This window comes from Nannobrachium achirus (assembly GCF_963921795.1).
Source record: "Nannobrachium achirus genome assembly, chromosome: 2".
Lineage (NCBI taxonomy): Eukaryota > Metazoa > Chordata > Actinopteri > Myctophiformes > Myctophidae > Nannobrachium > Nannobrachium achirus.
The window spans coordinates 36,360,971-36,383,877 of record NC_137811.1 but is presented as its reverse complement, the minus strand read 5'-3'; the positions used below and the strand labels follow the sequence as shown (position 1 = coordinate 36,383,877).

The window sequence follows — 22,907 nt, the reverse complement described above, 5'->3', positions numbered from 1 at the left end:
TTAAAATAAATGCATTAAACAAACGCGAATTAGCAGGCTTAATTGTCACATAGTAAATCGATTGAAAAGGGATCAAACTGCTACAATTGTCTAGGGGCGAATGGAATTTACATTCTGTATATTTACTCCTTTTAAGCAAAACGAGGAACAGCCTGATAAAGGTTAAAATGAATAGGAGGTAATTAACATGCAGGGAAGGAATTTGTATTAACCTATCCATACAAAAAGATTGATAGCCTACGCGTTAATGCTTTAGACTTACTGTTTTCTTTTTTTTTCCTTTTCTTTACATATCTACTGCATAGTACTGTGTTCTATTTGTCTGTCATTCAATGTTATATGAGATACTTTAATGGTTTCCTGTTGAAATAAGCTTAGTCTTTTCATGGATCTCCTTTTAGTAGACCTTGTACCAGTGAACTGTACCGTCATGAAACTGTACATTTTCCTATGCAAAACTTCTAATAAAGCCTTCAATCAATCAATCAATCAATGCGAAGTTCGACGACATGTCCACAAGGTGGAACTGTTGTCTCGCTATTGTGAACAACGCTCCTTGCACACTGAACTCAGCCTATTAACTACCAGACAAACATCACACTACAGCTGCCAAAACCAGTGATTAGTCCGTGGTGTAACCAGGGAGACCAAAATTCAAGGTGGATAAGCTACATGGTTGGCGTTAGCCTAATCAAAAGTTATGAAGGAGCAAAATCCCCTTTCGATTATTGAGAAGGGGGCATCATGGGCATGGACGATTTAATATAACACCTTTGGTATGCGTATGCAATCCAGTAGCATACTAATAGGCAATCTAATGGGTCAGTTCAGCAACACGAATTCTACTTAACGTGAAAATAATCATTTAACTTTCAAATAGAAGGCTACTACCACTTACATTAAATGTAGCAGTGCCTGCGTAACCTGCATTGTGGGTTGTTTATGACCACTCTATGAGGTTGACCTACACGAACAGTAGGCTGCGCATAGCCCGTAATGCATAGACAGACAGTGATTCAGTGATGCCATAATCTCCTGTGGCTGTGACTGAACTCAAAATGGGAAAAGGCTAAGGGGTCCAAATTGTAAACCTAAAATACAATGACATATTCGAATATGCATATCATGCAAAGCAAGTGGCAAATTGTAGCCTAAACACTTCACGGCTTGATGTTTTTTATTTAGATTTTTAGATGAGAGAGAGGTTCTGCTTGGGCGCTCACAGGGCGCGTCGTGTGCGCACATGATGAGACGCGGGGGAGGCTTATAGATCGATATGTATCTGAGGCTGAGCCCTTTAGAGTAATAAAACGACAGTATGTTTGTGTAAACATTAAACAAACAGGTTAGGCTATTTCAAGCCTAATGGTAGACCTAATGGTAGCCTTAGCGGTAGAGCCATATTATATGAGCATATTGAAAAAAGTGCTTGCCCCGCATTTATTTTCTTTTTTTCCCCATTTCTTTTCGTTATAAAGATAAACATAAATATAGACTACATACGGGATACATTTAAATGATAGGCTACATGTGTTCATAGAAAATGTCCCCATATTACGCACAATATGATTATAGGCTATATGGCTGTAAGTGTATAGGCTATAGCTGCTGCATAGGTAGACCTACTGCTTGTAAATTGAAATATATGTGCCATTATAGCTTATCAAGCAATCGATTCCAGTACTGAAAATGTAATTACAGTAATTATCAATGTTTCTTACCTCAAATTCGTTGAATTATCCAAAAGACATCAAATTCCATTTTTATGACTTGCGTAAAGTGCGCAATGCCACACAAAAAGAATATAGGACTAAGTATACTTATGACAACAAATGAGGAAAATCACCCATTTGTGACGCTGACACGGACAAGCAGAACATGGCCTCACATAGTGCGCTCTTTTTCTTCTTTGCATCCTCTCTTGCTCTCTTTTGCGCGTTCTCTCTCTCTCTCTCTCTCTCTCTCTCTCTCTCTCTCTCTCTCTCTCTGTCTCTCTCTCTCTCCCTCTCTCCTTTGCACATACTCACTCACATTGCAGATAAAGGGTAGGGTCAGGGTGTGCATCATCCTCAGTGGTGGATGTGTTTTTTGGACCCCTCCTCGGCGAAAAGGAGAACCGTGGGAATTGTCCCGAACTTGTGGGTGAAACTTGACTGCAGCTGTTGGAGCTAATCTGGCGTGAAGGACAAGTCGACCCATTTCGTTCAGGAACAGAACAAAACGCTGTTATTTAAAGAATCTGAGGAACGGACTCTTCATCCAAGAGAGGTAAATTGTGAGGTGTGTCTGTTAATCCCCCAAGGATACTCGTGCGTAAAATTCCACTGCGGCTTTCTCTTAGGTGCGCATGACTTTGACACAGAATATTTTGGATAGCCTTTGTAACATTTTTTCTTCACAAATGTAGCCTACAAAGCAGTTTGTGTTAGTCACAACTCGAATGAATTAGTTAATCTGTGTGCAATTGAGCCATTGATTGTGTTTATTAAAATAATGTAAATGTGTCATACTTTAAATATAATTTATAAATAAATGTGATGTCCATGTCATGTCATCATTTGCCATGACGCAGACAGGCAGACATGACGTATCCCTGCCCATCTCGGTCTTCCTAATTGTGGTAGTCTACCATGTTGATGCAAATGTCTGGTCAGGGAGGACAGGACACTGTGATTTATGACAGGTTGCAGGCAAGGATGAAAGAAAGGAGATTTTTAAACATGGTTTTGTCTGCTCTGCAGTGAAGTCAGACACAAGAGCAATTCACATCACATGTCATGTGTCATAATTATAATGTGTGTGTCTACCAATCATACAGTATAAGCTTGACTGAAACCCTGCTGGTATTATATATAAGCCCCCCCCCCCCCCCCCCCCCCTGTTATTACAGAGATATATATCACCACACTTTTGTGATATTAATACAGTATCATTTGACCTTCATGATCCCCTTTCAGACCATGACGAGTCAGTTGGAAGAGGTCGTGGCCCAGAAGAAGAAAGCCATCGAAGCGGTGATGGAGATGTTCGAGAGGGGATCTGAGGTGCTGGCCAGCGCTGTGGGGGAGTTCTTCCCCATATGCGAGGCTGCAGCACCTGTCTTAAGACTGGCCATGGACAATGTTCAGAGCAAAGAGGTCTTCTACGTCAAGGAGCAGTTCCTGACCGTGCGGAACAGCCTCGACGTGCTCTCCAACCAGCTGGACGACATTGACTGCGAGATCAAGAAAGGCCGACTGGATTCCCAGTACTTCTCTGTGGAAGAGAACATCAGGAACCAGTTCAGGAAGTACATGGACATCCTGGAGGCCAGACAAGAGTTCAGACATGTTAAGGTCAGGCTTTTTAAGGAACACTTTGCCAGCACAGGAGGAGAGAAGAATCTCTATGTGTTGTATGATGCTCTGATGGGAAACAACACGTTTGGGGAGTCTGTATTGGAGGTGGTGGAAAGGTAAAATTAAACCATGCAACTATTGCTACCTTGTGTGTTAACTTTTGTTTCCCAATACTAATATCATCTACAGCAATTGCATTTGGCCCTGACAACAGGGATTTGCGCTTATTGTCCCTTTGAATACATTGCAAAGTATCAGTTAAATGCCTAAAATATGAATGCAGTCTAAAACGATTCCAATCATGTTGCAGGTATGTTGCAAAAAACAGGCGCCTGCTGGAAGACTTCTGTGTCCAGATGAAGGAACTGTTCTGCCTGGGTTTGATAGCTCTGTTGGGTCACTGTGCCCTGCCCGAGTGTCCCGATGATGAACAGGACAAAATCAGTGACTGGAGCAGCAGAATTGAAGAAGTAGAGTCCAAAATGAAGGCAACCATCGAGGCCTGCGTGGCAGACTTCCCGGTGCAAGCCGAACTAGACGCCCAGCGTTTCCTCCAACAGAAAGAGGACCCAAATCTTCAGGATAACGCCCAGGAACTTCTCACATTTCTGACAGGCAAGTATGACTGGGTCAGCTGGTCGGTACGAGTGATTAACGACTCCGGAAGCACCTACCGGAATTGGCGAGCTGGGGAGCATTTCCATCACGCAGCTGGCCAGAACAAGTTTGAGGTACTCCAGGTAAACAACACTAACCTGGTGGTGTCCTACAGCACCAGTCCACAGCCGGTGCCTCGTGACTGCATTCAGCAGGTGATGGAGGGCCTGTCAAAGAAAGGTGCCCAGGCGATAGTGGAGGTGTTGGAGAAGCAGTTCTGTGGGTTTGTCATTCACGCCATCAGTCGCCACAAAGAAAGTGCGGCAGCGTGGAGTTTCCCAGAAGACTGCCACTACTGGGAAAGACACAAGAATGTAGCAGTGTGTGTGCATTCTGAGTGAAAATGATCAATATGTGGGAATAATAAGTAATATATTGTGCTATAATATTGCTATAATAATGCCAAAATGCGGCTTAACTATGCTTAATTGTAGAACAGACTTGTTATCCAAGTCCATGAAAAGGATTGGGAAGAAATAGTATTATTATTTTAGCTAATAACATAACAATAAATGGTTGTTGTTTCTCTTCTCTGAGAATTGAATTTTATAAACTGGCACTCAAATCTATGATCAATATCATCTGTAATTATGAACAAAAACATAAACATTTCAATTGTATAAGTGTATGTTGTGTTAGCTTTTGAATTATTTGCACACTAGCACTGTATAACTACCATCTATCCGTGTTTATAATATTGAAGAGTTTCCACCTCACTCAAAAACACTTTTCCCCCACAGTATATTTCACTCTAGTCTATAATGTATAAAATGACAATAGTGCATGCTTTCAAACTGCACGCCCCAAGCTCTTAAGAGAAATAACCCTGCAGCATACCGCTCCAACAAGATGGTTTTGCTGATACTGCATCTGCTGCTGAGCTGTAGTCCCATTTTGTCTCTGCAAGACAGGCTGGCCTACATAACACTGAAAGGGAGCATGGGGGTTACTTTTTCAACCGTGAAAACAAGAGGCGAGGAGTTGGCACTCAGTTCTCTGCAATGTGCCTTGTGTTCCAACTAAGCTCAACCATTTACTGTTGAATCTAAACCAGGCATGTTGCAACAATTAAACCCTATAGCACTGCCAGCACAGTGCCTTTGATTATTAAATCATTTTTTTGTTCAGCTGTTTCAGTATGAACCTCTCTCATAGTTCCTACAAAATGAGTAATATTTAAAAAAATAAAAAAATGTACAATTGTCCTGTGTAACTGTTTTGCTTTACAGCAATTAATAACTACATGAACGATTAACAGACACATATACCGGTGTAATCTAATATCTGTCTCTTCTTTCCCCCATAAAGATGATTTACAAACCACTGTTGGTGTGTGGCCACTGAGGCAAGCCAGCACACCCTGAGTAACAGGGGCCTCGACTAATTTAATTGATATTTGTACTAAAGTCAGCAATTCCTGACCACAGTTTCAGTTTGATAGGCTATGAATAACCTTTGGCCAGGCTAATATACTGAAGACGAGCTGTAAAGTGCTTGGCTCAGCAGGCAGGAACCACTCATTATGCCTGTTTGAGACACAGAGCAGGAGGAGACAGCCATCATTTCATAGCTCTATAGATCAGTCGGGTGTTTAGCCATTGTGGCTCCCTATCGTAAATCAAGCCTGTCAGGATCCATCAAGTACTATCTATAATATACAGTGCAGGAGGGGGAAATGGTCTTTGTTGAATCATCCAGAGGCCTCCCTGCCTCACTGCTTCTATAGTGGGATCATGTTGAGAAGATGAGATTACACTCAAATTCAAAGTTATCAGATTTTTCTCAAAAGATATGCTCTTTTGTAGCATCAGCACTACAAGCACCATTTATAGTATTATGCTCCTTAAAAAGATTTCAAATTCAATTCAAAGGAGCTTTATTGGCATGAGAAAACATATGTTTACATTGCCAAAGCAAGTGTCAAAACATAATAAAAACAGTTGAAAAAGGGGAACATATACAGTTTCATTCTATATCGGGTGGTCAAATAAAATACAAAGTATTCAACTTGCTATCTTGACGTAATGGTAATGGCTTTTAACAAAGACAGCCAGACAGACAGACTGAGACAGACAGGTGACTAATAAGCATTACTACAAATGATTTGACAGTACACTAATCCTATGTTGAAAACAAACAGAATGTTGGTAGACACAAAGATGGGTGTGCCAGACAATAGTTAAGGGTAAAAAACAATCCCTCGTCAAACACATTACAGAACCTGTCCCACTGAGGTGTCACAAAGTCACAGGACATGCAATTCTTAAATGTGTATCTGGTGTGACTGGTATCCTAAAGCATTCAAAGGCATTCAATCCTATTTTCTATAATATCCACTTTCAAAAAGAAGAAGCTATTCCTGATGTAGTAACATTCCTGTAACATGGACATAATTGTGCCCTTGATCACTGTAGATTTTATGCAATGGAATAATGTAACTGGATATAATTGAAAGGAAATCATTCATTATTACAGCCGTCTAATTTGTTTCCCCAGGTTTGTAGACATTGGACAGCAGTGGCAGCCTATACTAAAAGCCAGTGGATTCATTTGTGGTTGTGTGGGCTTTGCCTAGGTAACAACTATTGATCCAAGAGGCTCTTCCCCCTACAAGAAAGGCTCTGGTTGTGGTAATGCATCAATCCTCTCTGTCATTATGGGAAGACCACGGCATGCTTAGTGACATCATCAACTGCATCCATCTCACAGAGACAGAGAGAGAGAGCCAGGGTTAGCTTATTTTGTGGTTCAGAGGGTTATATCAGTTTGTTTCTGTCTACAGAAATAATTCTTCAACATTTTGATGAAGAATTGGTGATGAAGCTACTCTGCAGACAGGGGGCACTGTCAACATACAGATCAGTATACTAATATTTCAGCTCAGCTATGGAAACTGCAAATTCTATATACCACTAGCAGGGGGGCAGATAGATTCAAAGTTTTGTTCTGCCACATAATGATCACTCTCGTAATGATTACATTGTTACATATAGCTTTGCATACCAAAAATCTAGTTTTGACAATGGAGCAGTCTGTATTGATATTAGGCCTGTTTAACATCAGACCCACATCAGAAAGAACACAAACTGGTCATGTAGGTACTGTCTATTGAACATTGAACAATTTTGCCGTTTACCACTTGAGCCCTATTTTGGCTGACTTGGCTCTTGTCAATGTGAAAGTTGTTCTGACATGATAGGCCTGATATCAGAAAGGGGACAGAGATCCATTTAGATCAATTACACCCTGAGCCAGAATGTAACAAATGGCAGTAGGCTCTGACATTGAGGGCAAAAGCAAAAGATTTGTCCCCTCTTAGTGGTTGTAAACCAATTACTAAAAAGACACACAAAACCAAAAATAGCTAGTGTCTTGGAAACACTCTTCCTTATCCATCAAGCTAAATCTCCTAATCTCAGAGAGAAGATAGCAGCCAATATCAATATTTCATAAACAAATGAAAGACTGGATGGAAGCTTGCATCAGAGTGGCCCTGAAGGGAAAAGTCGATCAATGGTAGGATAGCTCTGTCCATTGGTGTCTGCCAATCCTGGCCCAGGATAATGCTATTACCCATCAGTCCGAGTGGACCATCGACCAGCCTGCTGCTCTTTAAGTGGTCTAATCCGATAAAAAGCATTAAAACATTTGTTCTGTGACACACAGCTGCAGGTTCCATCCCTGCACTCAGGACAGTCCCTCCTCCTGGCAAAGGTGATCTGTCAGTAACATTTTAGACCCGTTTTTAGTCTGGTTCCTCAACAGCCAGCTACTGAACCTGTAACCGCCTCCGGTGGACACTGCATTGTGACATATGATACTGTTTAATGACCTCTTAATCTAATACAGCTATATTTATATTACAGAAAATTAACCACTTACTTAAACAGTATACATGTAATTGAACGGGATCCTTGAGGGGTCTATACTTGGTCCCCTACACTAAATCTCTTCACCAAAAATAGCTGATCTACAAGTTTGTTACATGCTGCATCACGACTTGTAGATCTCTGTTTTTGCACAGCATATTCAGTTATTATGACATGCCCAGATAAGAGACCGTAGGGTTAACTTGGTTAAGTGCTCTATTCATCTCTTTTATCTTGAGCAATATACATGCCAATCAGGTGGGGACTTGCAAATCCAATTGGGTCATGTGCATGACCAAAGTGGGAATCAAACTTCTACAGTAGCATCAGTGTAGAACTCTGCAGTGATGCAAGCTCCGTGTGGACCGGACCCCAGGAAGACTAGCTGTGCTTTAGGGCACAGCTAATGGGGATCCTAACAAATACACAAGCAAAAGCTCTGCCGTGTGTCTATGTAGGTGGTGTACCACTTTCCCTTCCTAGCTGTGCCTTAGGTTAGGTAGTCAGTGAACTCTGCCACCAGTTCTGGGTGCCTGACACCGAGCCCATACCAGCCTCATCCATCTCTCCCTGACCTTGTCCGCGACCCGCGGCAGAGGTCTATGTTTCTGATGTGGTCCGAAGTGTGTCCGCCAGTGCCATTCATAGCATTCTTGTGTAGGTGCCAATTAGGGCCTATTCCTGCTGTAGGCCTACTGTGAGGGTCCATGTCTCAGCCCCACACCTACTGTACTGTAGCTACAGGTATGAACGGCCGCATCAAGATATTTGGAATCCTCAACTAGGCTACTGTCCTCCGTGTTAAATGCCTATCTATGCTTTTGTTTTTTTGGCATTTAGCTTAAGGCAGGCATTCACTTCTTTTCTACTGCCAGTATAGTACCCTTCCTCGGCCCTCGAAGTCCCCCCAAAAGCAAATCTACATTCCAAAAGTCAGTATGGCCCTCTGGAAATAAATGCTGCCCACCCCTGCTATAGGGCAAAGTCATCTGCATAGTCAAGGTCGGTGATTGTGATGGGATGTACTCACACCGATTTGGAGTCTCAGGGCATGGTCCATTGCCACAATAAACAGGAAGGGTATCACCTTGTAGGGCTCCCATGATAATCACAAACTCTTTATGGGCCGATGCATACTCCATTTTTAGAGCTGAATTTATTTCAGTTCGGTTCTGTCCAAACTACAAAAAGACGTCATACAGAGGTTCAGGGGGGGAAGTCAATGAAGGTGATCAGTGTCAGCAGCTCCATGATTTATCCTTTGAGTTATACTGAACCATTGCTTATACTGTACCTGTGTGTGCGTGTGACTCAATATAATAGGCATAGCATGTGGAAAGTCTAGAGAGGACACATCTGTGTGTGGTGCAGCATTATGTCTTGACCACCTGGCATGTCTCAAACTGTTTTCCATCACTTCATTCCTCTCTCTCCTGGTTGTCTGGTGACCCCACTGCTTCTCCTTGTTTTCTTTTGAGTTATCACAGATGTTCTCATTTGAGTTTTAAGTTTGAAGAAGTCACACGTACACACACATGCGCGCACACACTATATGTTAAGGTGATTAGTTGTTGTCTGATTAATTGTTATTGGGCTGTGGAGGTCAAATAGCAAATGTTGCAACTAACTAAGACATCATGACGCTGAAGTAAATCCATGTCAATCCCACTGAAGATTCAATCAGTGTGCCTGGCTCGTGTCTGTGTGAAGGAGAGAAAGGTAATTGTCCTTCACTGGGGCAAATTCACCTCTCCTCTCTCCCCTTTTCTCCTGGCTCCTCTCCTGCATGGCTCCTATACTATCTCACTGTGTTGGCTGGAGGATTAGCAGTCCATGTTGGACTCTGATTGAGTATCTGTCCTTCTATGTCTGTCTCATGTTTATCCTTCTCCCCCGGCCACCCCCTTCTCACTCCCACCCTTCACAGACACGCGCATGCACGCACGCACGCACGCACGCACGCACGCACGCACGCACGCACGCACGCACGCACGCACTCACGCATGCACATACAGAGACGCATACATGCACACAGATTCTTAACAAAGACACCCCCAGTTAGATTCTTCACCCCTGAATTGTCGCGGGTCAGCACGCAGGAATGTGAACGAGTTTGCCATTAGTTTCTCTGCCCTTCCTCCCTCTCTTTCACACGTTTAATTTGTCTTTCATCATTCTCTACACACTCTACACCTCATTACTTCCAATCACTCCTATCTCTTTCTTTCAAATCATTCTCATTCTTGGTAAAACAGAACATTGTCGTTATTTTAACCAACAGTTAACAAATCAGTGATTTGTACAAAAATAAAATGTTGAATTTGCTTGTTTGTAGCTGGTTTACTTTGTTGTATGTTTTTTAGTCACAAGTATTTGAGGAGCAAGCACTGAACTGGGCAAGAGAGGTCCACTGCACTGCCAAACCTTGAGAGTGTATTCTCTGGGTTAAATTAACACTCGGATTGCCCAGTGTGGGGAGGAGTGTGAGATAAAGTCCCCATGGGAATAGAAACTGTAAGAAAAAGCATGAGAAAGGGGAAATGACGAAAGATAGGAAACCCAATAAATATGGCACCAATTACCTTCTGTACACAGGAAGTTACAGTTTAGAATGTCCAAGTAATTCCCACGGACCACAATCACAAACTATCTGAATCTGCCATGATAATTCCAACACAGTCTCACACCAATAATTCAGTATGCCATCAAATAAGAATTATAGCCAACATAAACACCCTGCTTTGTACTGTATGAAAAGTAAACAGGGGAGGGGTTATACTGTAGGTGAGAGTAGGCCCATTGGGGTTATGGAAGAGGAACCTCCCATTAAAGTAAAGGCAACATTAGGCCAGTAGGTCAGTAAATGATGGTGTTCCAGAATCATTCATCAATATTTACACTCACCTATGCTATGCATTTATACTGTACAACACTGATTTAACACTGTTGCGATTCTCCCTATATAAAAGACAACAGCGTGGATTTGTTTTAGGACAAGGACAGATGATTTGAATGCATTACAACGGTAATCGATGAACTGATCTGCACTGATTGCCAAATTTCTGTTTCTGCTTTCTGTACTGCTTTATTCTCATAGGCCTACATAGCCTACTACGGATGGTACAACTTTGATAAACACATATTGCACACATCCCATTATTTCACAAACATATGCTATATACAATTATATAAACCACACACCAAAACATATTTAAAGGTTTTCAATGTACTTACCCAATCGGACTGTAAACCGGACACACACCAAATCCACACCTATATGGTTAAAAGCCATTAAAATGTTTAAAGTCTATTCTCCAGAGAATCCATTCTCGCTATGAATGGCAGTAGCTGTGTTGTGTGGCTGGCATAGCGTGGGTTTGGGTCCAGTTTGAGGTCCCATCAGATAGCCAATGGAACAATGAGAAAGCTGACTACAAATATGCATATTTTGTGCATGATCCATCACGCGGAATAATAGATCAAGCAGTTGTACCAATAAAATTGAATTTCACTTCACCACTCTACAGTACGTAACAATACAAATATATGTAATATATGACGTGTCGTGTATATAAAAGTACATGTCAAGCTAATGAAGCAAGCTTTCAGAAAGAGTATATATTTTTGCAATTATTTTTTTCCTTTTTTTCTGACTATATTTACTGCATAGTACTGTGTTATATCCGTCTGTCATTCAATGATATATGAGGTACTTGAATGGTTTCCTGTGCAAATAAGCAGAAATTTCGCTTACTAGGATCTCCTTAAGTTGTAGTTGACCTTTTACCAGTGAACTGCCGTCATGAAACTGTACCTTTTCCTATGCAAACTTCTAATAAAGTCTTCAATCAATCAATCAAAGGCAAGGGGAGCAAAACAATATGATTGAACAAAGTGCCTGGCAGAGTAACAGAATTTACAATTTGCATTGGAACTTCATACTTTAAAGAGGTGGTGCCATACAGTAGTTTTGTACTTTTTCTGTTTTGTATGTGTCTATGGAGTTAACATTACTCTAATAGACCCCCAGGTGTGGTTATAATATGCAAATATGTCCTCCCTGTGTATTTTTGGTTTCTTCCTGAAAGCTGAAAGCCTCTCTGAGTCAAAAGGCCCAATTGAAATACACCGCTTTAATGACACAAAATCATCCCCTCTCCTTTTCACCATCCAGCTATATCTGTGGGTGTGGCTAACTTCAGCTGGGTCATCGCCCACCTGAAAACCAGGTATACTTAATGGACAGGTGGGTGTGGCCACATAAAAACATAATTTTAACACTAGCTGTACATGCACTTTTTTGAAAGGAATTTTTATAATAAAGTATAATCATAATACCTGATGATCATGTTTTAGGGGGTAAAAAATTACGGCACCCCGTCTTTAAGTTTTCACTTGGTTCTGTAAGAATGGACTCAGGGGTGAATTCGACTGCAGTCAATATACTGTAGGCTGCACTCGCTCACTCGCAGCCTCTGAGCCCTGCCTATCTGTTTCCTCTGATCTGAGCCGTGGTTTGTATCGATTCATGAGTGTCAGATGGGCTCGTATCTTCGTCTGGTTGGAAAGACAGATGAGGGAGCCTCACTGAGTGACTGTTGATGCTATCAGAATCATTAGGTCAAAGTTCAGGTGCCTTTTGGGTCATAATCTACTTGAACATACTGTAGCAGCAGCATAATGTAGCATAAGTAAATATCACTGGCATTCAGCATTTTTGTGTGATAATGTGGGTACTTGCAGTCACATAACAGTTATGGATTTAATATACATCTCAGTATAGTCTGTTTCTTTGTCATTAGCAATCTGGTAATCACATTCGCAAAAATACACATTAATTATTGTGACAAAATATATAATTTATGATATAATAACAGATGGTGTATGCATGTTTATGTTTCGGGTTAACTTTATTGTTTTGTTAAATAGCCTTTTTAGTTCATCACAATGAATCAGAAGGAATTCCACTCTGACCATTTGTAATGGGAGCAGCCCTTCACCAGCTGTGTTTTATAAGTTTGATGACATCAAAGGGCAACTTCAGGGAAATCAGTCTTTGTTTAAGACTGACTGAGACATTTATGTATGATAAAAGGTAACTGCAAGGTAAAGTTAATGACAGTCACCCCTAATGTGAACAATGTTCAGTATTCTATAGAGTTGATATACCGTAGGCTGTGTGACTATTTAAGGAAGATGAGCCATTTGTGTGAGTCGAACGTGATAACCACTACACTGTTGTCTTGTGTTAATCAAGAAGAGTTTATACAGTAAGTTACTCTAGAATAAAGTTACAAATTGTATCATGGGACTGAAGAACGTCCAGAGTCTGCCTCCAGCCAACTCACAAGACATTTTGGCTGAGTATCTCACAGTTTGAAAAAACATTATTGTTACAGATTAATGGTATTAATATAGAGCCAGCGAGCGTGTAACGGCGCTCTTAAGGGTCGGTTGGTATGTTTCAGAGCTAGTCTTATGATTAATGGCCCAGGTCTTCTTATGCGTCGGACTAACTAGACTTCTATCTAGTTTCTATTGACGCCCTTGAGTCTCTTCCGAACTCCTGAATCTCTTATGAATTCAAGGTCTCTGAGATAGGCCCGTTTGAGGCTTATCTATACTTTTATACGCCGCGATCACAGTCTTGCCAAAAGCTTGTGTCGTTGCACACTGAGTGGGTTTGCTTAAAACCACTTATCTCAGTGATGGGGCACGCTGTAGTAGAACTTACCAAAAGCTTACTCAGGGCAATTCACTGAGCGATTATATCACATCAGCGGGTAGACGTATAGTAAACGAGTATAGAATAGCTATTAAAATCTTGCTTCTTTCTTCTCAAGCACTTCTGTCAGAACGAATCAGACTTAGAGGAAGTCCTGTTTATAAGTGCTGATTATGACGTCACACAATTCATGGTGACGCGTTGATCATCGTCGTGAAGTCGCGACCAAATACGGTTTCTTTTCTACACTCCCGCCGTGAAGCGACTAGCTTCACAGTCATTCGGAAATGAGACCGGTTTGGTCTACTTCTTGCGTGTTTTCTTGATTTGCTGGGAGATTAGATCTCTAATCTTAGCTGTTTCTTCTGGTAATCTTGGAAGCTTTATGAGACGAGTTATGGGTCTGGTGTATTGACGTTCCTCTACTTGGACTACTGCCGATCTTACACGGTCGTCTCTTCCGACTGTGACACTTATGACCTTCCCTACGGGCCAATAGGCTCTGGGGGATTGCGGGTCTATCACTAAGACGAGAGTACTCCTCGCGAGTACTCCTTTCTCGGTTACCCACTTCTGACGTGGCTGTAGACTTGGTAGGTAGTTCTTTACAAAGCGTTTCCAAAACTCGTCAGCTAGGAATTGTGAGTACTCCCATCTCTTATTACCAGGCTTGTTGGTTCGTGGGTAGAGGACCTGAGGGAGTGAGGGGTCTGAACGCCCGATCAGTAGATCATTGGGCGTGATGGGATCTGGGTCTGCGATATTAGCTGATACGTAGCCAAGAGGGCGAGAATTTAGTATACCCTCGATCTCCGCCATAGTTGTGGCTAAGACCTCTTCAGTTACCACTTGGGTTCCTAGGATTACTCGTAGGATTGTCTTGATAGATCTTACTTCCCTTTCCCATGATCCTCCAAAGTGAGGAGCAGCTGGGGGATTAAATATGAAGTCGATTTGCTTGGGGGCCAATTGCTTTTGGAGTTCTGGCTTCATGCGTTTGAAGGCTTCGTGTAATTCCCTGTTGGCTCCGACAAAGTTGGTGCCTCGATCACACAGTAGCTCATAAGGTTTACCTCTACGTGCTATGAATCTTCGAAGGGACATCAAGAAAGAATCTGTGTCCATGCTCGCGAGGAGTTCTATGTGGATGGCACGAGTGGTTAAGCACTTAAAAATTGCGCCCCACCTTTTCTCCACTCTTCTTCCTTAGCGAGGATCGAACTCGCGACCCCTGGCTCCATAGCTCAGTGGTTAGAGCACTGGTCTTGTAAACCAGGGGTCGCGAGTTCGATCCTCGCTGGGGCCTCCAAGTGTTACAGATTAATGGTATTAATATAGAGCCAGCGAGCGTGTAACGGCGCTCTTAAGGGTCGGTTGGTATGTTTCAGAGCTAGTCTTATGATTAATGGCCCAGGTCTTCTTATGCGTCGGACTAACTAGACTTCTATCTAGTTTCTATTGACGCCCTTGAGTCTCTTCCGAACTCCTGAATCTCTTATGAATTCAAGGTCTCTGAGATAGGCCCGTTTGAGGCTTATCTATACTTTTATACGCCGCGATCACAGTCTTGCCAAAAGCTTTTGTCGTTGCACACTGAGTGGGTTTGCTTAAAACCACTTATCTCAGTGATGGGGCACGCTGTAGTAGAACTTACCAAAAGCTTACTCAGGGCAATTCACTGAGCGATTATATCACATCAGCGGGTAGACGTATAGTAAACGAGTATAGAATAGCTATTAAAATCTTGCTTCTTTCTTCTCAAGCACTTCTGTCAGAACGAATCAGACTTAGAGGAAGTCCTGTTTATAAGTGCTGATTATGACGTCACACAATTCATGGTGACGCGTTGATCATCGTCGTGAAGTCGCGACCAAATACGGTTTCTTTTCTACAATTATAAATAAATAAATAAATGCAGAATGGTAACCCTTTACATTTGTACTTCTTGTTCTGCATTTGACACCATGCCAGAACTCCTGCTGTACAAGTTCTCCCAGCTGACTGTGCCTGAACCTGGATCATCAACTTCCTGAGAGACAGGAAGCAGCATGTGTGGCTGGGAAAGCACAAGATGAACCGAACCACGTGTGCTCTCTCGCTCCACTTTCCTCTTCTCTCTCTACACCAACGACAGCACATCCACGGACTGCTCTGTAAAGTTTCTCAAGTTTGCAGATGACATGCATGACCCTGATCATCAGACTGCATATACTGTATGCTTTTCTACAAATATGGAAAACCACAGCCCCATCGCAGTGATCACAGCAAGGAAGGCGAGTTGACAGCGAGGCCTTGAGGCTTGTGAGTCGTACCCGTGTGAACCGCCGGGCGAATGACCATACGTTTTAACAGCGGGCAACAGCCGGCTAATCTGGGCGATAAAAAATATCCTAGTGGGCGTTTCTTCCGTCATTACCGTGCGTCCTCCATTGGGTAAACAAAGCAATACATGAATTTGATTGGCTATAGCCGGACAATGTCGCACCAAAGATAAAATATTTTCATGTTTTTGGACGACGTGACAGACACACACGCAATCAGTCTGATTGATAATGGTTTGCACAGCTGGTGTCCTGGTACAGTAGGAACAACATGGAGCTCAACACTCTCAAGACAGTGGAGATGATTGCAGACTTCAGGAGATCCCCATCAAGAGCAAAACAGTCATCACGACTGCGGACACATTCATGTTTCTTGGAACTATACCAAGGACTCCACGGACTCCAAGGACTGTAAATGGGATGCCAATATAGACTCCACACTCCACAGTCAAAAACGCTTCAAGATGAAGCGGCAACTAAAGAAATTCCACCTGCCACAAGCTATCATGGCAACATGCCATCATTTAATCTGTAATCACCTCCATCACAGAGCTCAGCCACACACAGTGGGACAGCTCAGATGTTGCCAGTCAGCTCAGATGATAATCGGCCTCAATCTGCCCCCATCCACAAACTGTACCCTTCCAGGGCCAGGAAGCGAGTGGTCAAGATCATCTCTGATCCCTCCCATCCTGGCTGAGCTCTTTGAAATTCTCACAAACAACACGCATGCACACAAACAGCTTCTTCCTATGTTGTGCTCTACACTATGGATTACAGAACCTTTTATGGTTGGCGTCTGGATGGTGGAGGGGTAAGGTTCTTTCCAACCAACGTGGAGACTTTGTAGATTCACCTGCTTCCTCCAGCTTGGCCAGGCACTGCAATGAACACATTTGACCGTGTTCGTGCCGTGGCCATACTAGTTATATTATATTGCAGATGTACTAGTTTCAGTATATTGTATTAACATACTCTGCCATACAGATGCACCAGTTAGATTGTATTAACATACTCTACCATACAGATGTTCTAGTTATATTGTGTTACTCTACTGCAGATGTACTAAGTAATTATACATTAACATACTCTATCAAACGGATGGGTTCAAAATACATTTTATTCATTAAAATGAATGCAGCTTCAATGTCAACCACTGAGAAGTACAGGAAGGGTAGAGACATGGACGGAAATGTCATTGAGGATACTGTGCCCGTGAGCCGTCATTTGGGGATGTGACTGCGTTAGAGTGTGTGACACACACACACACACACGCACGCACGCACGTGCGCGCACACACACACACACACACACACACACACACACACACACACACACACACACACACACACACACACACACCTAAGATGTAATGAGACTTACGCCCTTGCACACACAAATCTCATAAAATGTTAGGAGGGACAACAAGCAAGGACTTTTCTCAAGAGTGTACATTGGGGGGACACCAATATATCACCAACGTAGAGGTCACACTAGGATTTTAAATTGCCAGCCAGACAGTCTGGACATTATTAGCTAGTTTGTTGGACAGCTCATAAAAAATGACAAGTTGAATGCATGTCATGGATGACATATACTGGATTATGGCGCTAAAAGTAGAGCTTGACATTCGCTTCAACAAACACATGATTATTAGATAGGATTATGTATTCATCTATGAAGACAGTATACCTATACTACATGTTTAAACAATGTAGTTACAGTTCAGTCAATAGGTTGAGATATGGATTAATAAACACAGATAAAGGTATATATTTCTTGATTTATTTTCCCTTAGAAGGCAGAATCCGAGTTTTTTAGGGTATCTGAAAATAGCTTTTATAGCATAGCATGTAATCCACAGGAAGCAATGTTTCTCCTTCGATCTTTCCCCTTAACTTTGTCAGATGAAGCAACACTCTATCTCTCAACAAATGCCAAGATCTCTGTGACCTGGAAACATCTGCAGAGGGGAATGGAATGCTGGTGTGTGTTTATGTATGTGTGTGTGTGTGTGTGTGTGTGTGTGTGTGTGTGTGTGTGTGTGTGTGTGTGTGTGTGTGTGTGTGTGTGTGTGTGTGTGTGTGTGTGTGTGTGTGTGTGTATGTACATGTGAGTGGCTCTGTGTGTGTTGTTGTGATGGTTGAAGTGCACTGTCTCCGTACACCAGTCCAGGCTTCCACGTACCTCAGACCAGCCTGCTAAACAAAGTCTCTCCTCTCCTTTAAGATCTACCATCAACTAGTAGCAGAGCAGGTCACTTTAACACAAACGTATCCTCTAGAGGGGACTAGAGCTTCTGTTCTTCCCTGGAAAGTCCTGCCCCCCTGATCTTTCAATTTCCATTGCCAACACCCTGCAGATCCTATTCAAACAAGAACCTGGGACAGTGATCCTGGACAGGCAGCTGTCCTAAAGGTCACACAATGTTGCAATTACACACTCTTATAGGTTTGCACTGTACAACATCTGGGGGACCAGATTCTTCCTCACCAAGCTGTCTGCCCAGCTCCTTATCCAAGACTCATCTGCTAGAAGGTCCCCTGACCTTTGTGCCCTTTGGCCTGGGCCTGACAGGCCTCTAAGAAAATGGTGATGTAGAAATCCTAATTAATGTATGGACTCCAGTCTAAGAGTCTATAGTGGAATTGAAACTCTCAAAAGAACAGCAAACCTTGACTCAGAAATGATGTTAAAATATCAAAAACATGAACAATAGAAAACATGTATTTACAGCGCTGTAACAGTCACACAACATTACGTCCTTCACCAACGACAGACAAGACAAGACTGACCTGCCCTCCTGTGACTCTCAGTTCATAATTGGCTAAAGCAAAAACAATAATACATTCTTCTCTACAGAGCTAGTTAAAGCCAAGAACATTATCTCTTTCACACAGCAATAAAACAAAGGGGCCGCTGACTGGCAGTGGCATCCTATGCACTCTCTACCTCTCCTCCCTCATCCTAAGCTTATCAGCAGCTGTGTCTCAGGGTCATGTTGAAATCTACAACTGACTCAACCACTGCAAATCCCTCCTTGCTCACCTTTTGTGTTCCCTTCACTGGCTTCCAGTTGTTGCTCTCAGTTCAGAACATGGCAGCTATGCCAGAGGTACCCAGGGGGCAAAGGAAGGTGTGCTGCATTTGCCCCGACATACAAAGTTGTCCACCATAAATATTATCTATGACCCAGTAGGATCACAACCTATATGGACAACCCGGTCAATTTGTACAACAAAGTCCAATATGGCCGCCTTTAGTTTTAATGGGGCGTGAATAGGGCAAAATTTTAAACTGAGGGATATTTCCACGAAACTTCACAGGTTGATCAATGGTATACATATGAACATTTTTTGTATTGCAAGTTTCCATGAAATCCAATATGGCCGCCACAATATGGCCGCCATAATGTAAGGACCCAGAAAATAGGTTTTGCTTCTGAACCAGATGAGCTAGAAACGCAAACTTGGTGTCTATTTCATGGTGTCTGACCATGGGAGACCCAATGGAATAGCTAATTTTATTATTGGGTGTGTCTGGACCTTTATTGTGCACATTTGCAAGATGGTGGACTCCCAAAATAGAGCTTTAACATAATTTCTACCATGATTGTTGACTGCTTTTGCAAATACAAGCAATATGAATCCATTTGCTAAGATTTATGGCACAGAAGGGACTTATACCTGTATTATTCTTGAGTTTGCATGTTGTCAAAATGTAAACGAGATATTATATTTCCTGTCCGATTCTACTGTATGTAGTTGTAGCAATGACTTCAGATAAAATCAGAGACCAAAACAATGTATCTTAGAAATTATTTTTTAATTAAAAAAAAAAGAAAAAAAGAGAGGGATTATCTCAATGAAATGAATGCAACTGCCTTTTTGGGTCTTTCACACATAGACATGCACATGCTTTCCAACAACTTCAGCTTCAGGGAAATTATAATGAACACATGATTAAAACAGGCTGCATTATAATGCAAATACTTGCTAGTCACTATCACTGTCATGTGTACCTATCCTGCTGCATCTTGTCTCCAGTCCTTGGCAACGACACCCCAAGTAGCATGCAATTCCCTTCTTCGCACATGAACAGTTTTTCTGGCAGCCTTTGATACAGCTACATGATATTGCCTTGTCCATTGATATAGGCCAGGCTGACTCTGTAGATGGACAGGGGACTGCCTTCCCATCACTGAGAGACCATCCATATTCAGTGAAGCAAGGGATGTCTGGCTTCGCGATGTGTGCAGTTTTATGTATTATGGCTGCTAGAGCAGCTCTTTTCAGGTGCAGGCCAAAGGCATTTTCTGTAGGTGGCAGCAGCTTCAACAGGGTTGATCGGTTATTTAGGAACTTGTACACTCTCAGCTTTGCCAGGTCAAAGTCCTCCGAATGGTCAGCTTTTGATGCATATACAGCTATTGTGAGGTCTCTAGCCTGATTCTTGAACATCCTCTGAGAGGGAATAAGAGGAATTTTCACCAAACTCCTGAAGTGCAGGGAGATCTAGACCCATGCTGGTCTTGAACCATGCCTTCTTTCCAGTGAAAAAGGGATAGCTGGTGGTATCTCTGCCACTCAGGCTGTGAATAAAGGGCAGGGCAGTGGACCCAGTCTTAAGACAGCTGAGCAGGAACACAGGTATGTCCATTCAAAACCTGCAAAAGAATATGAAGTCTCTGCACAATATACAGCTCCTGATCCTCAAGAGTTTTTTGCTGTCTCTGAAAACAAAGCAAACCTTCTAAGATTCCTCTGTGAAGAATGGTGTCAAAATGAGACACTTAAGTCTGCTCTTGGTACAACCCATCTTTACCTGAGTGGAGGATTTAAAGAAGAGACAAGGGGTGTGGTGATCAAGGAGGGGTGGGTTGTTGATGTCCCTGCACTAGAGTCAACACAACAGGAGGCCGACACAAGGGTAATTCTACACACCATCTACAGTGTCCAGGCTCACAAAGTTGACAGAGTTGTCATCCATGCTAATGACACAGTCATCATCATCATGTGCCTATATCATGCTGCCACCCACCTCCTAGACCTTCCAGAGCTGTGGGTGAGAACAGAGCAGGATGCATATCTTCCTATCCATCACATGGTCTCAGCCCTTGGACTCGCACAGTGTCGTGCCCTGCCCTTTATTCACAGCCTGAGTGGCAGAGATACCACCAGCTATCCCTTTTTCACTGGAAAGAAGGCATGGTTCAAGACCAGCATGGGTCTAGATCTCCCTGCACTTCAGAAGTTTGGTGAAAATTCCTCTTATTCCCTCTCAGAGGATGTCAAGAATCAGGATAGAGACCTCACAATAGCTGTACAGTATATGCATCAAAAGCTGACCATTCGGAGGACTTTGACCTGGCAAAGCTGAGAGTGTACAAGTTCCTAAATAACCGATCAACCCTGTTGAAGCTGCTGCCACCTACAGAAAATGCCTTTAGCCTGCACCTGAAAAGAGCTGCTCTAGCAGCCATAATACATAAAACTGCACACATCGCGAAGCCAGACATCCCTTGCTTCACTGAATATGGATGGTCTCTCAGTGATGGGAAGGCAGTCCCCTGTCCATCTACAGAGCCAGCCTGGCCTATATCAATGGACAAGGCAATATCATGTAGCTGTATCAAAGGCTGCCAGAAAAACTGTTCATGTGCGAAGAAGGGAATTGCAAGCTACTTGGGGTGTCATTGCCAAGGACTGGAGACAAGATGCAGCAGGATAGGTACACATGACAGTGATAGTGACTAGCAATTATTTGCATTATAATGCAGCCTGTTTTAATCATGTGTTCATTATAATTTCCCTGAAGCTGAAGTTGTTGGAAAGCATGTGCATGTCTATGTGTGAAAGACCCAAAAAGGCAGTTGCATTCATTTCATTGAGATAATCTCTCTCTTTTTTTTTTTTTTTTAATTAAAAAATAATTTCTAAGATACATTGTTTTGGTCTCTGATTTTATCTGAAGTCATTGCTACAACTACATACAGTAGAATCGGACAGAAATATAATATCTCGTTTACAGCCATTTTGACAACATGCAAACTCAAGAATAATACAGGTATAAGTCCCTTCTGTGCCATAAATCTTAGCAAATGGATTCATATTGCTTGTATTTGCAAAAGCAGTCAACAATCATGGTAGAAATTATGTTAAAGCTCTATTTTGGGAGTCCACCATCTTGCAAATATGCACAATAAAGGTCGAGACACACCCAATAATAAAATTAGCTATTCCATTGAGTCTCCCATGGTCAGACACCATGAAATAGACACCAAGTTTGCGTTTCTAGCTCATCTGGTTCAGAAGTAAGAGGCAAAACCGATTTTCTGGGTCCTTACATTATGGCGGCCATATTGGATTTCATGGAAACTTGCAATACAAAAAATGTTCATATGTATACCATTGATCAACCTGTGAAGTTTCGTGGAAATATCCCTCAGTTTAAAATTTTGCCCTATTCACCCCCCCATTAAAACTAAAGGCGGCCATATTGGACTTTGTTGTACAAATTGACCGGGTTGTCCATATAGGTTGTGATCCTACTGGGTCATAGATAATATTTCTGGTGGACAACTTTGTATGTCGGGGCAAATGCAGGTTTCCTAAAAAAAGGCTGGTTTGCCCCCTGGGTAAGGTGGATTCTGTTTGTTATGTCTTACTGTAATCCAAGAGTACACATGCCATGTTTGATATTTGCTCTACATATTGCCATACAGGTTTGCTGTGTGTACCTATGTTGTGTACTTTGGTGCAATTAGTAATGTGTGCCAAGGCCACCAACGATCTAATCAAGACACTGTCATTAAAATGAGTCTTGCAGGATGCCTGCAAGTATTGACATGACTAGTCGTTTATACAGTGGGGTCCTGTTTGTCAGGAAAATATTACTTCAGGTTCTAGCTGGCTGGTTGTCTAGATAATTGTAATATCCCTTGGCTCAATCAAAAAGAAAAAGGCACATTATAATTAACTTAACAATGTTATTATGC

The 22,907-nt window shown here is 42.3% G+C and overlaps 1 protein-coding gene across 1 annotated transcript; it reads left to right on the top strand.

Moving 5' to 3' along the window:
* Window positions 1–2,960: 2,960 nt before the first annotated feature.
* rpz6 (rapunzel 6) lies at window positions 2,961–4,336 on the top strand (the record flags this gene model as incomplete). Its single annotated transcript, XM_080754915.1, has 2 exons — window positions 2,961–3,454; window positions 3,649–4,336. The coding sequence occupies 2 exons, from the start codon at window positions 2,961–2,963 to the stop codon at window positions 4,334–4,336; spliced, it is 1,182 nt and encodes a 393-aa protein (XP_080611041.1).
* Between the last annotated feature and the right edge of the window lie 18,571 nt (window positions 4,337–22,907).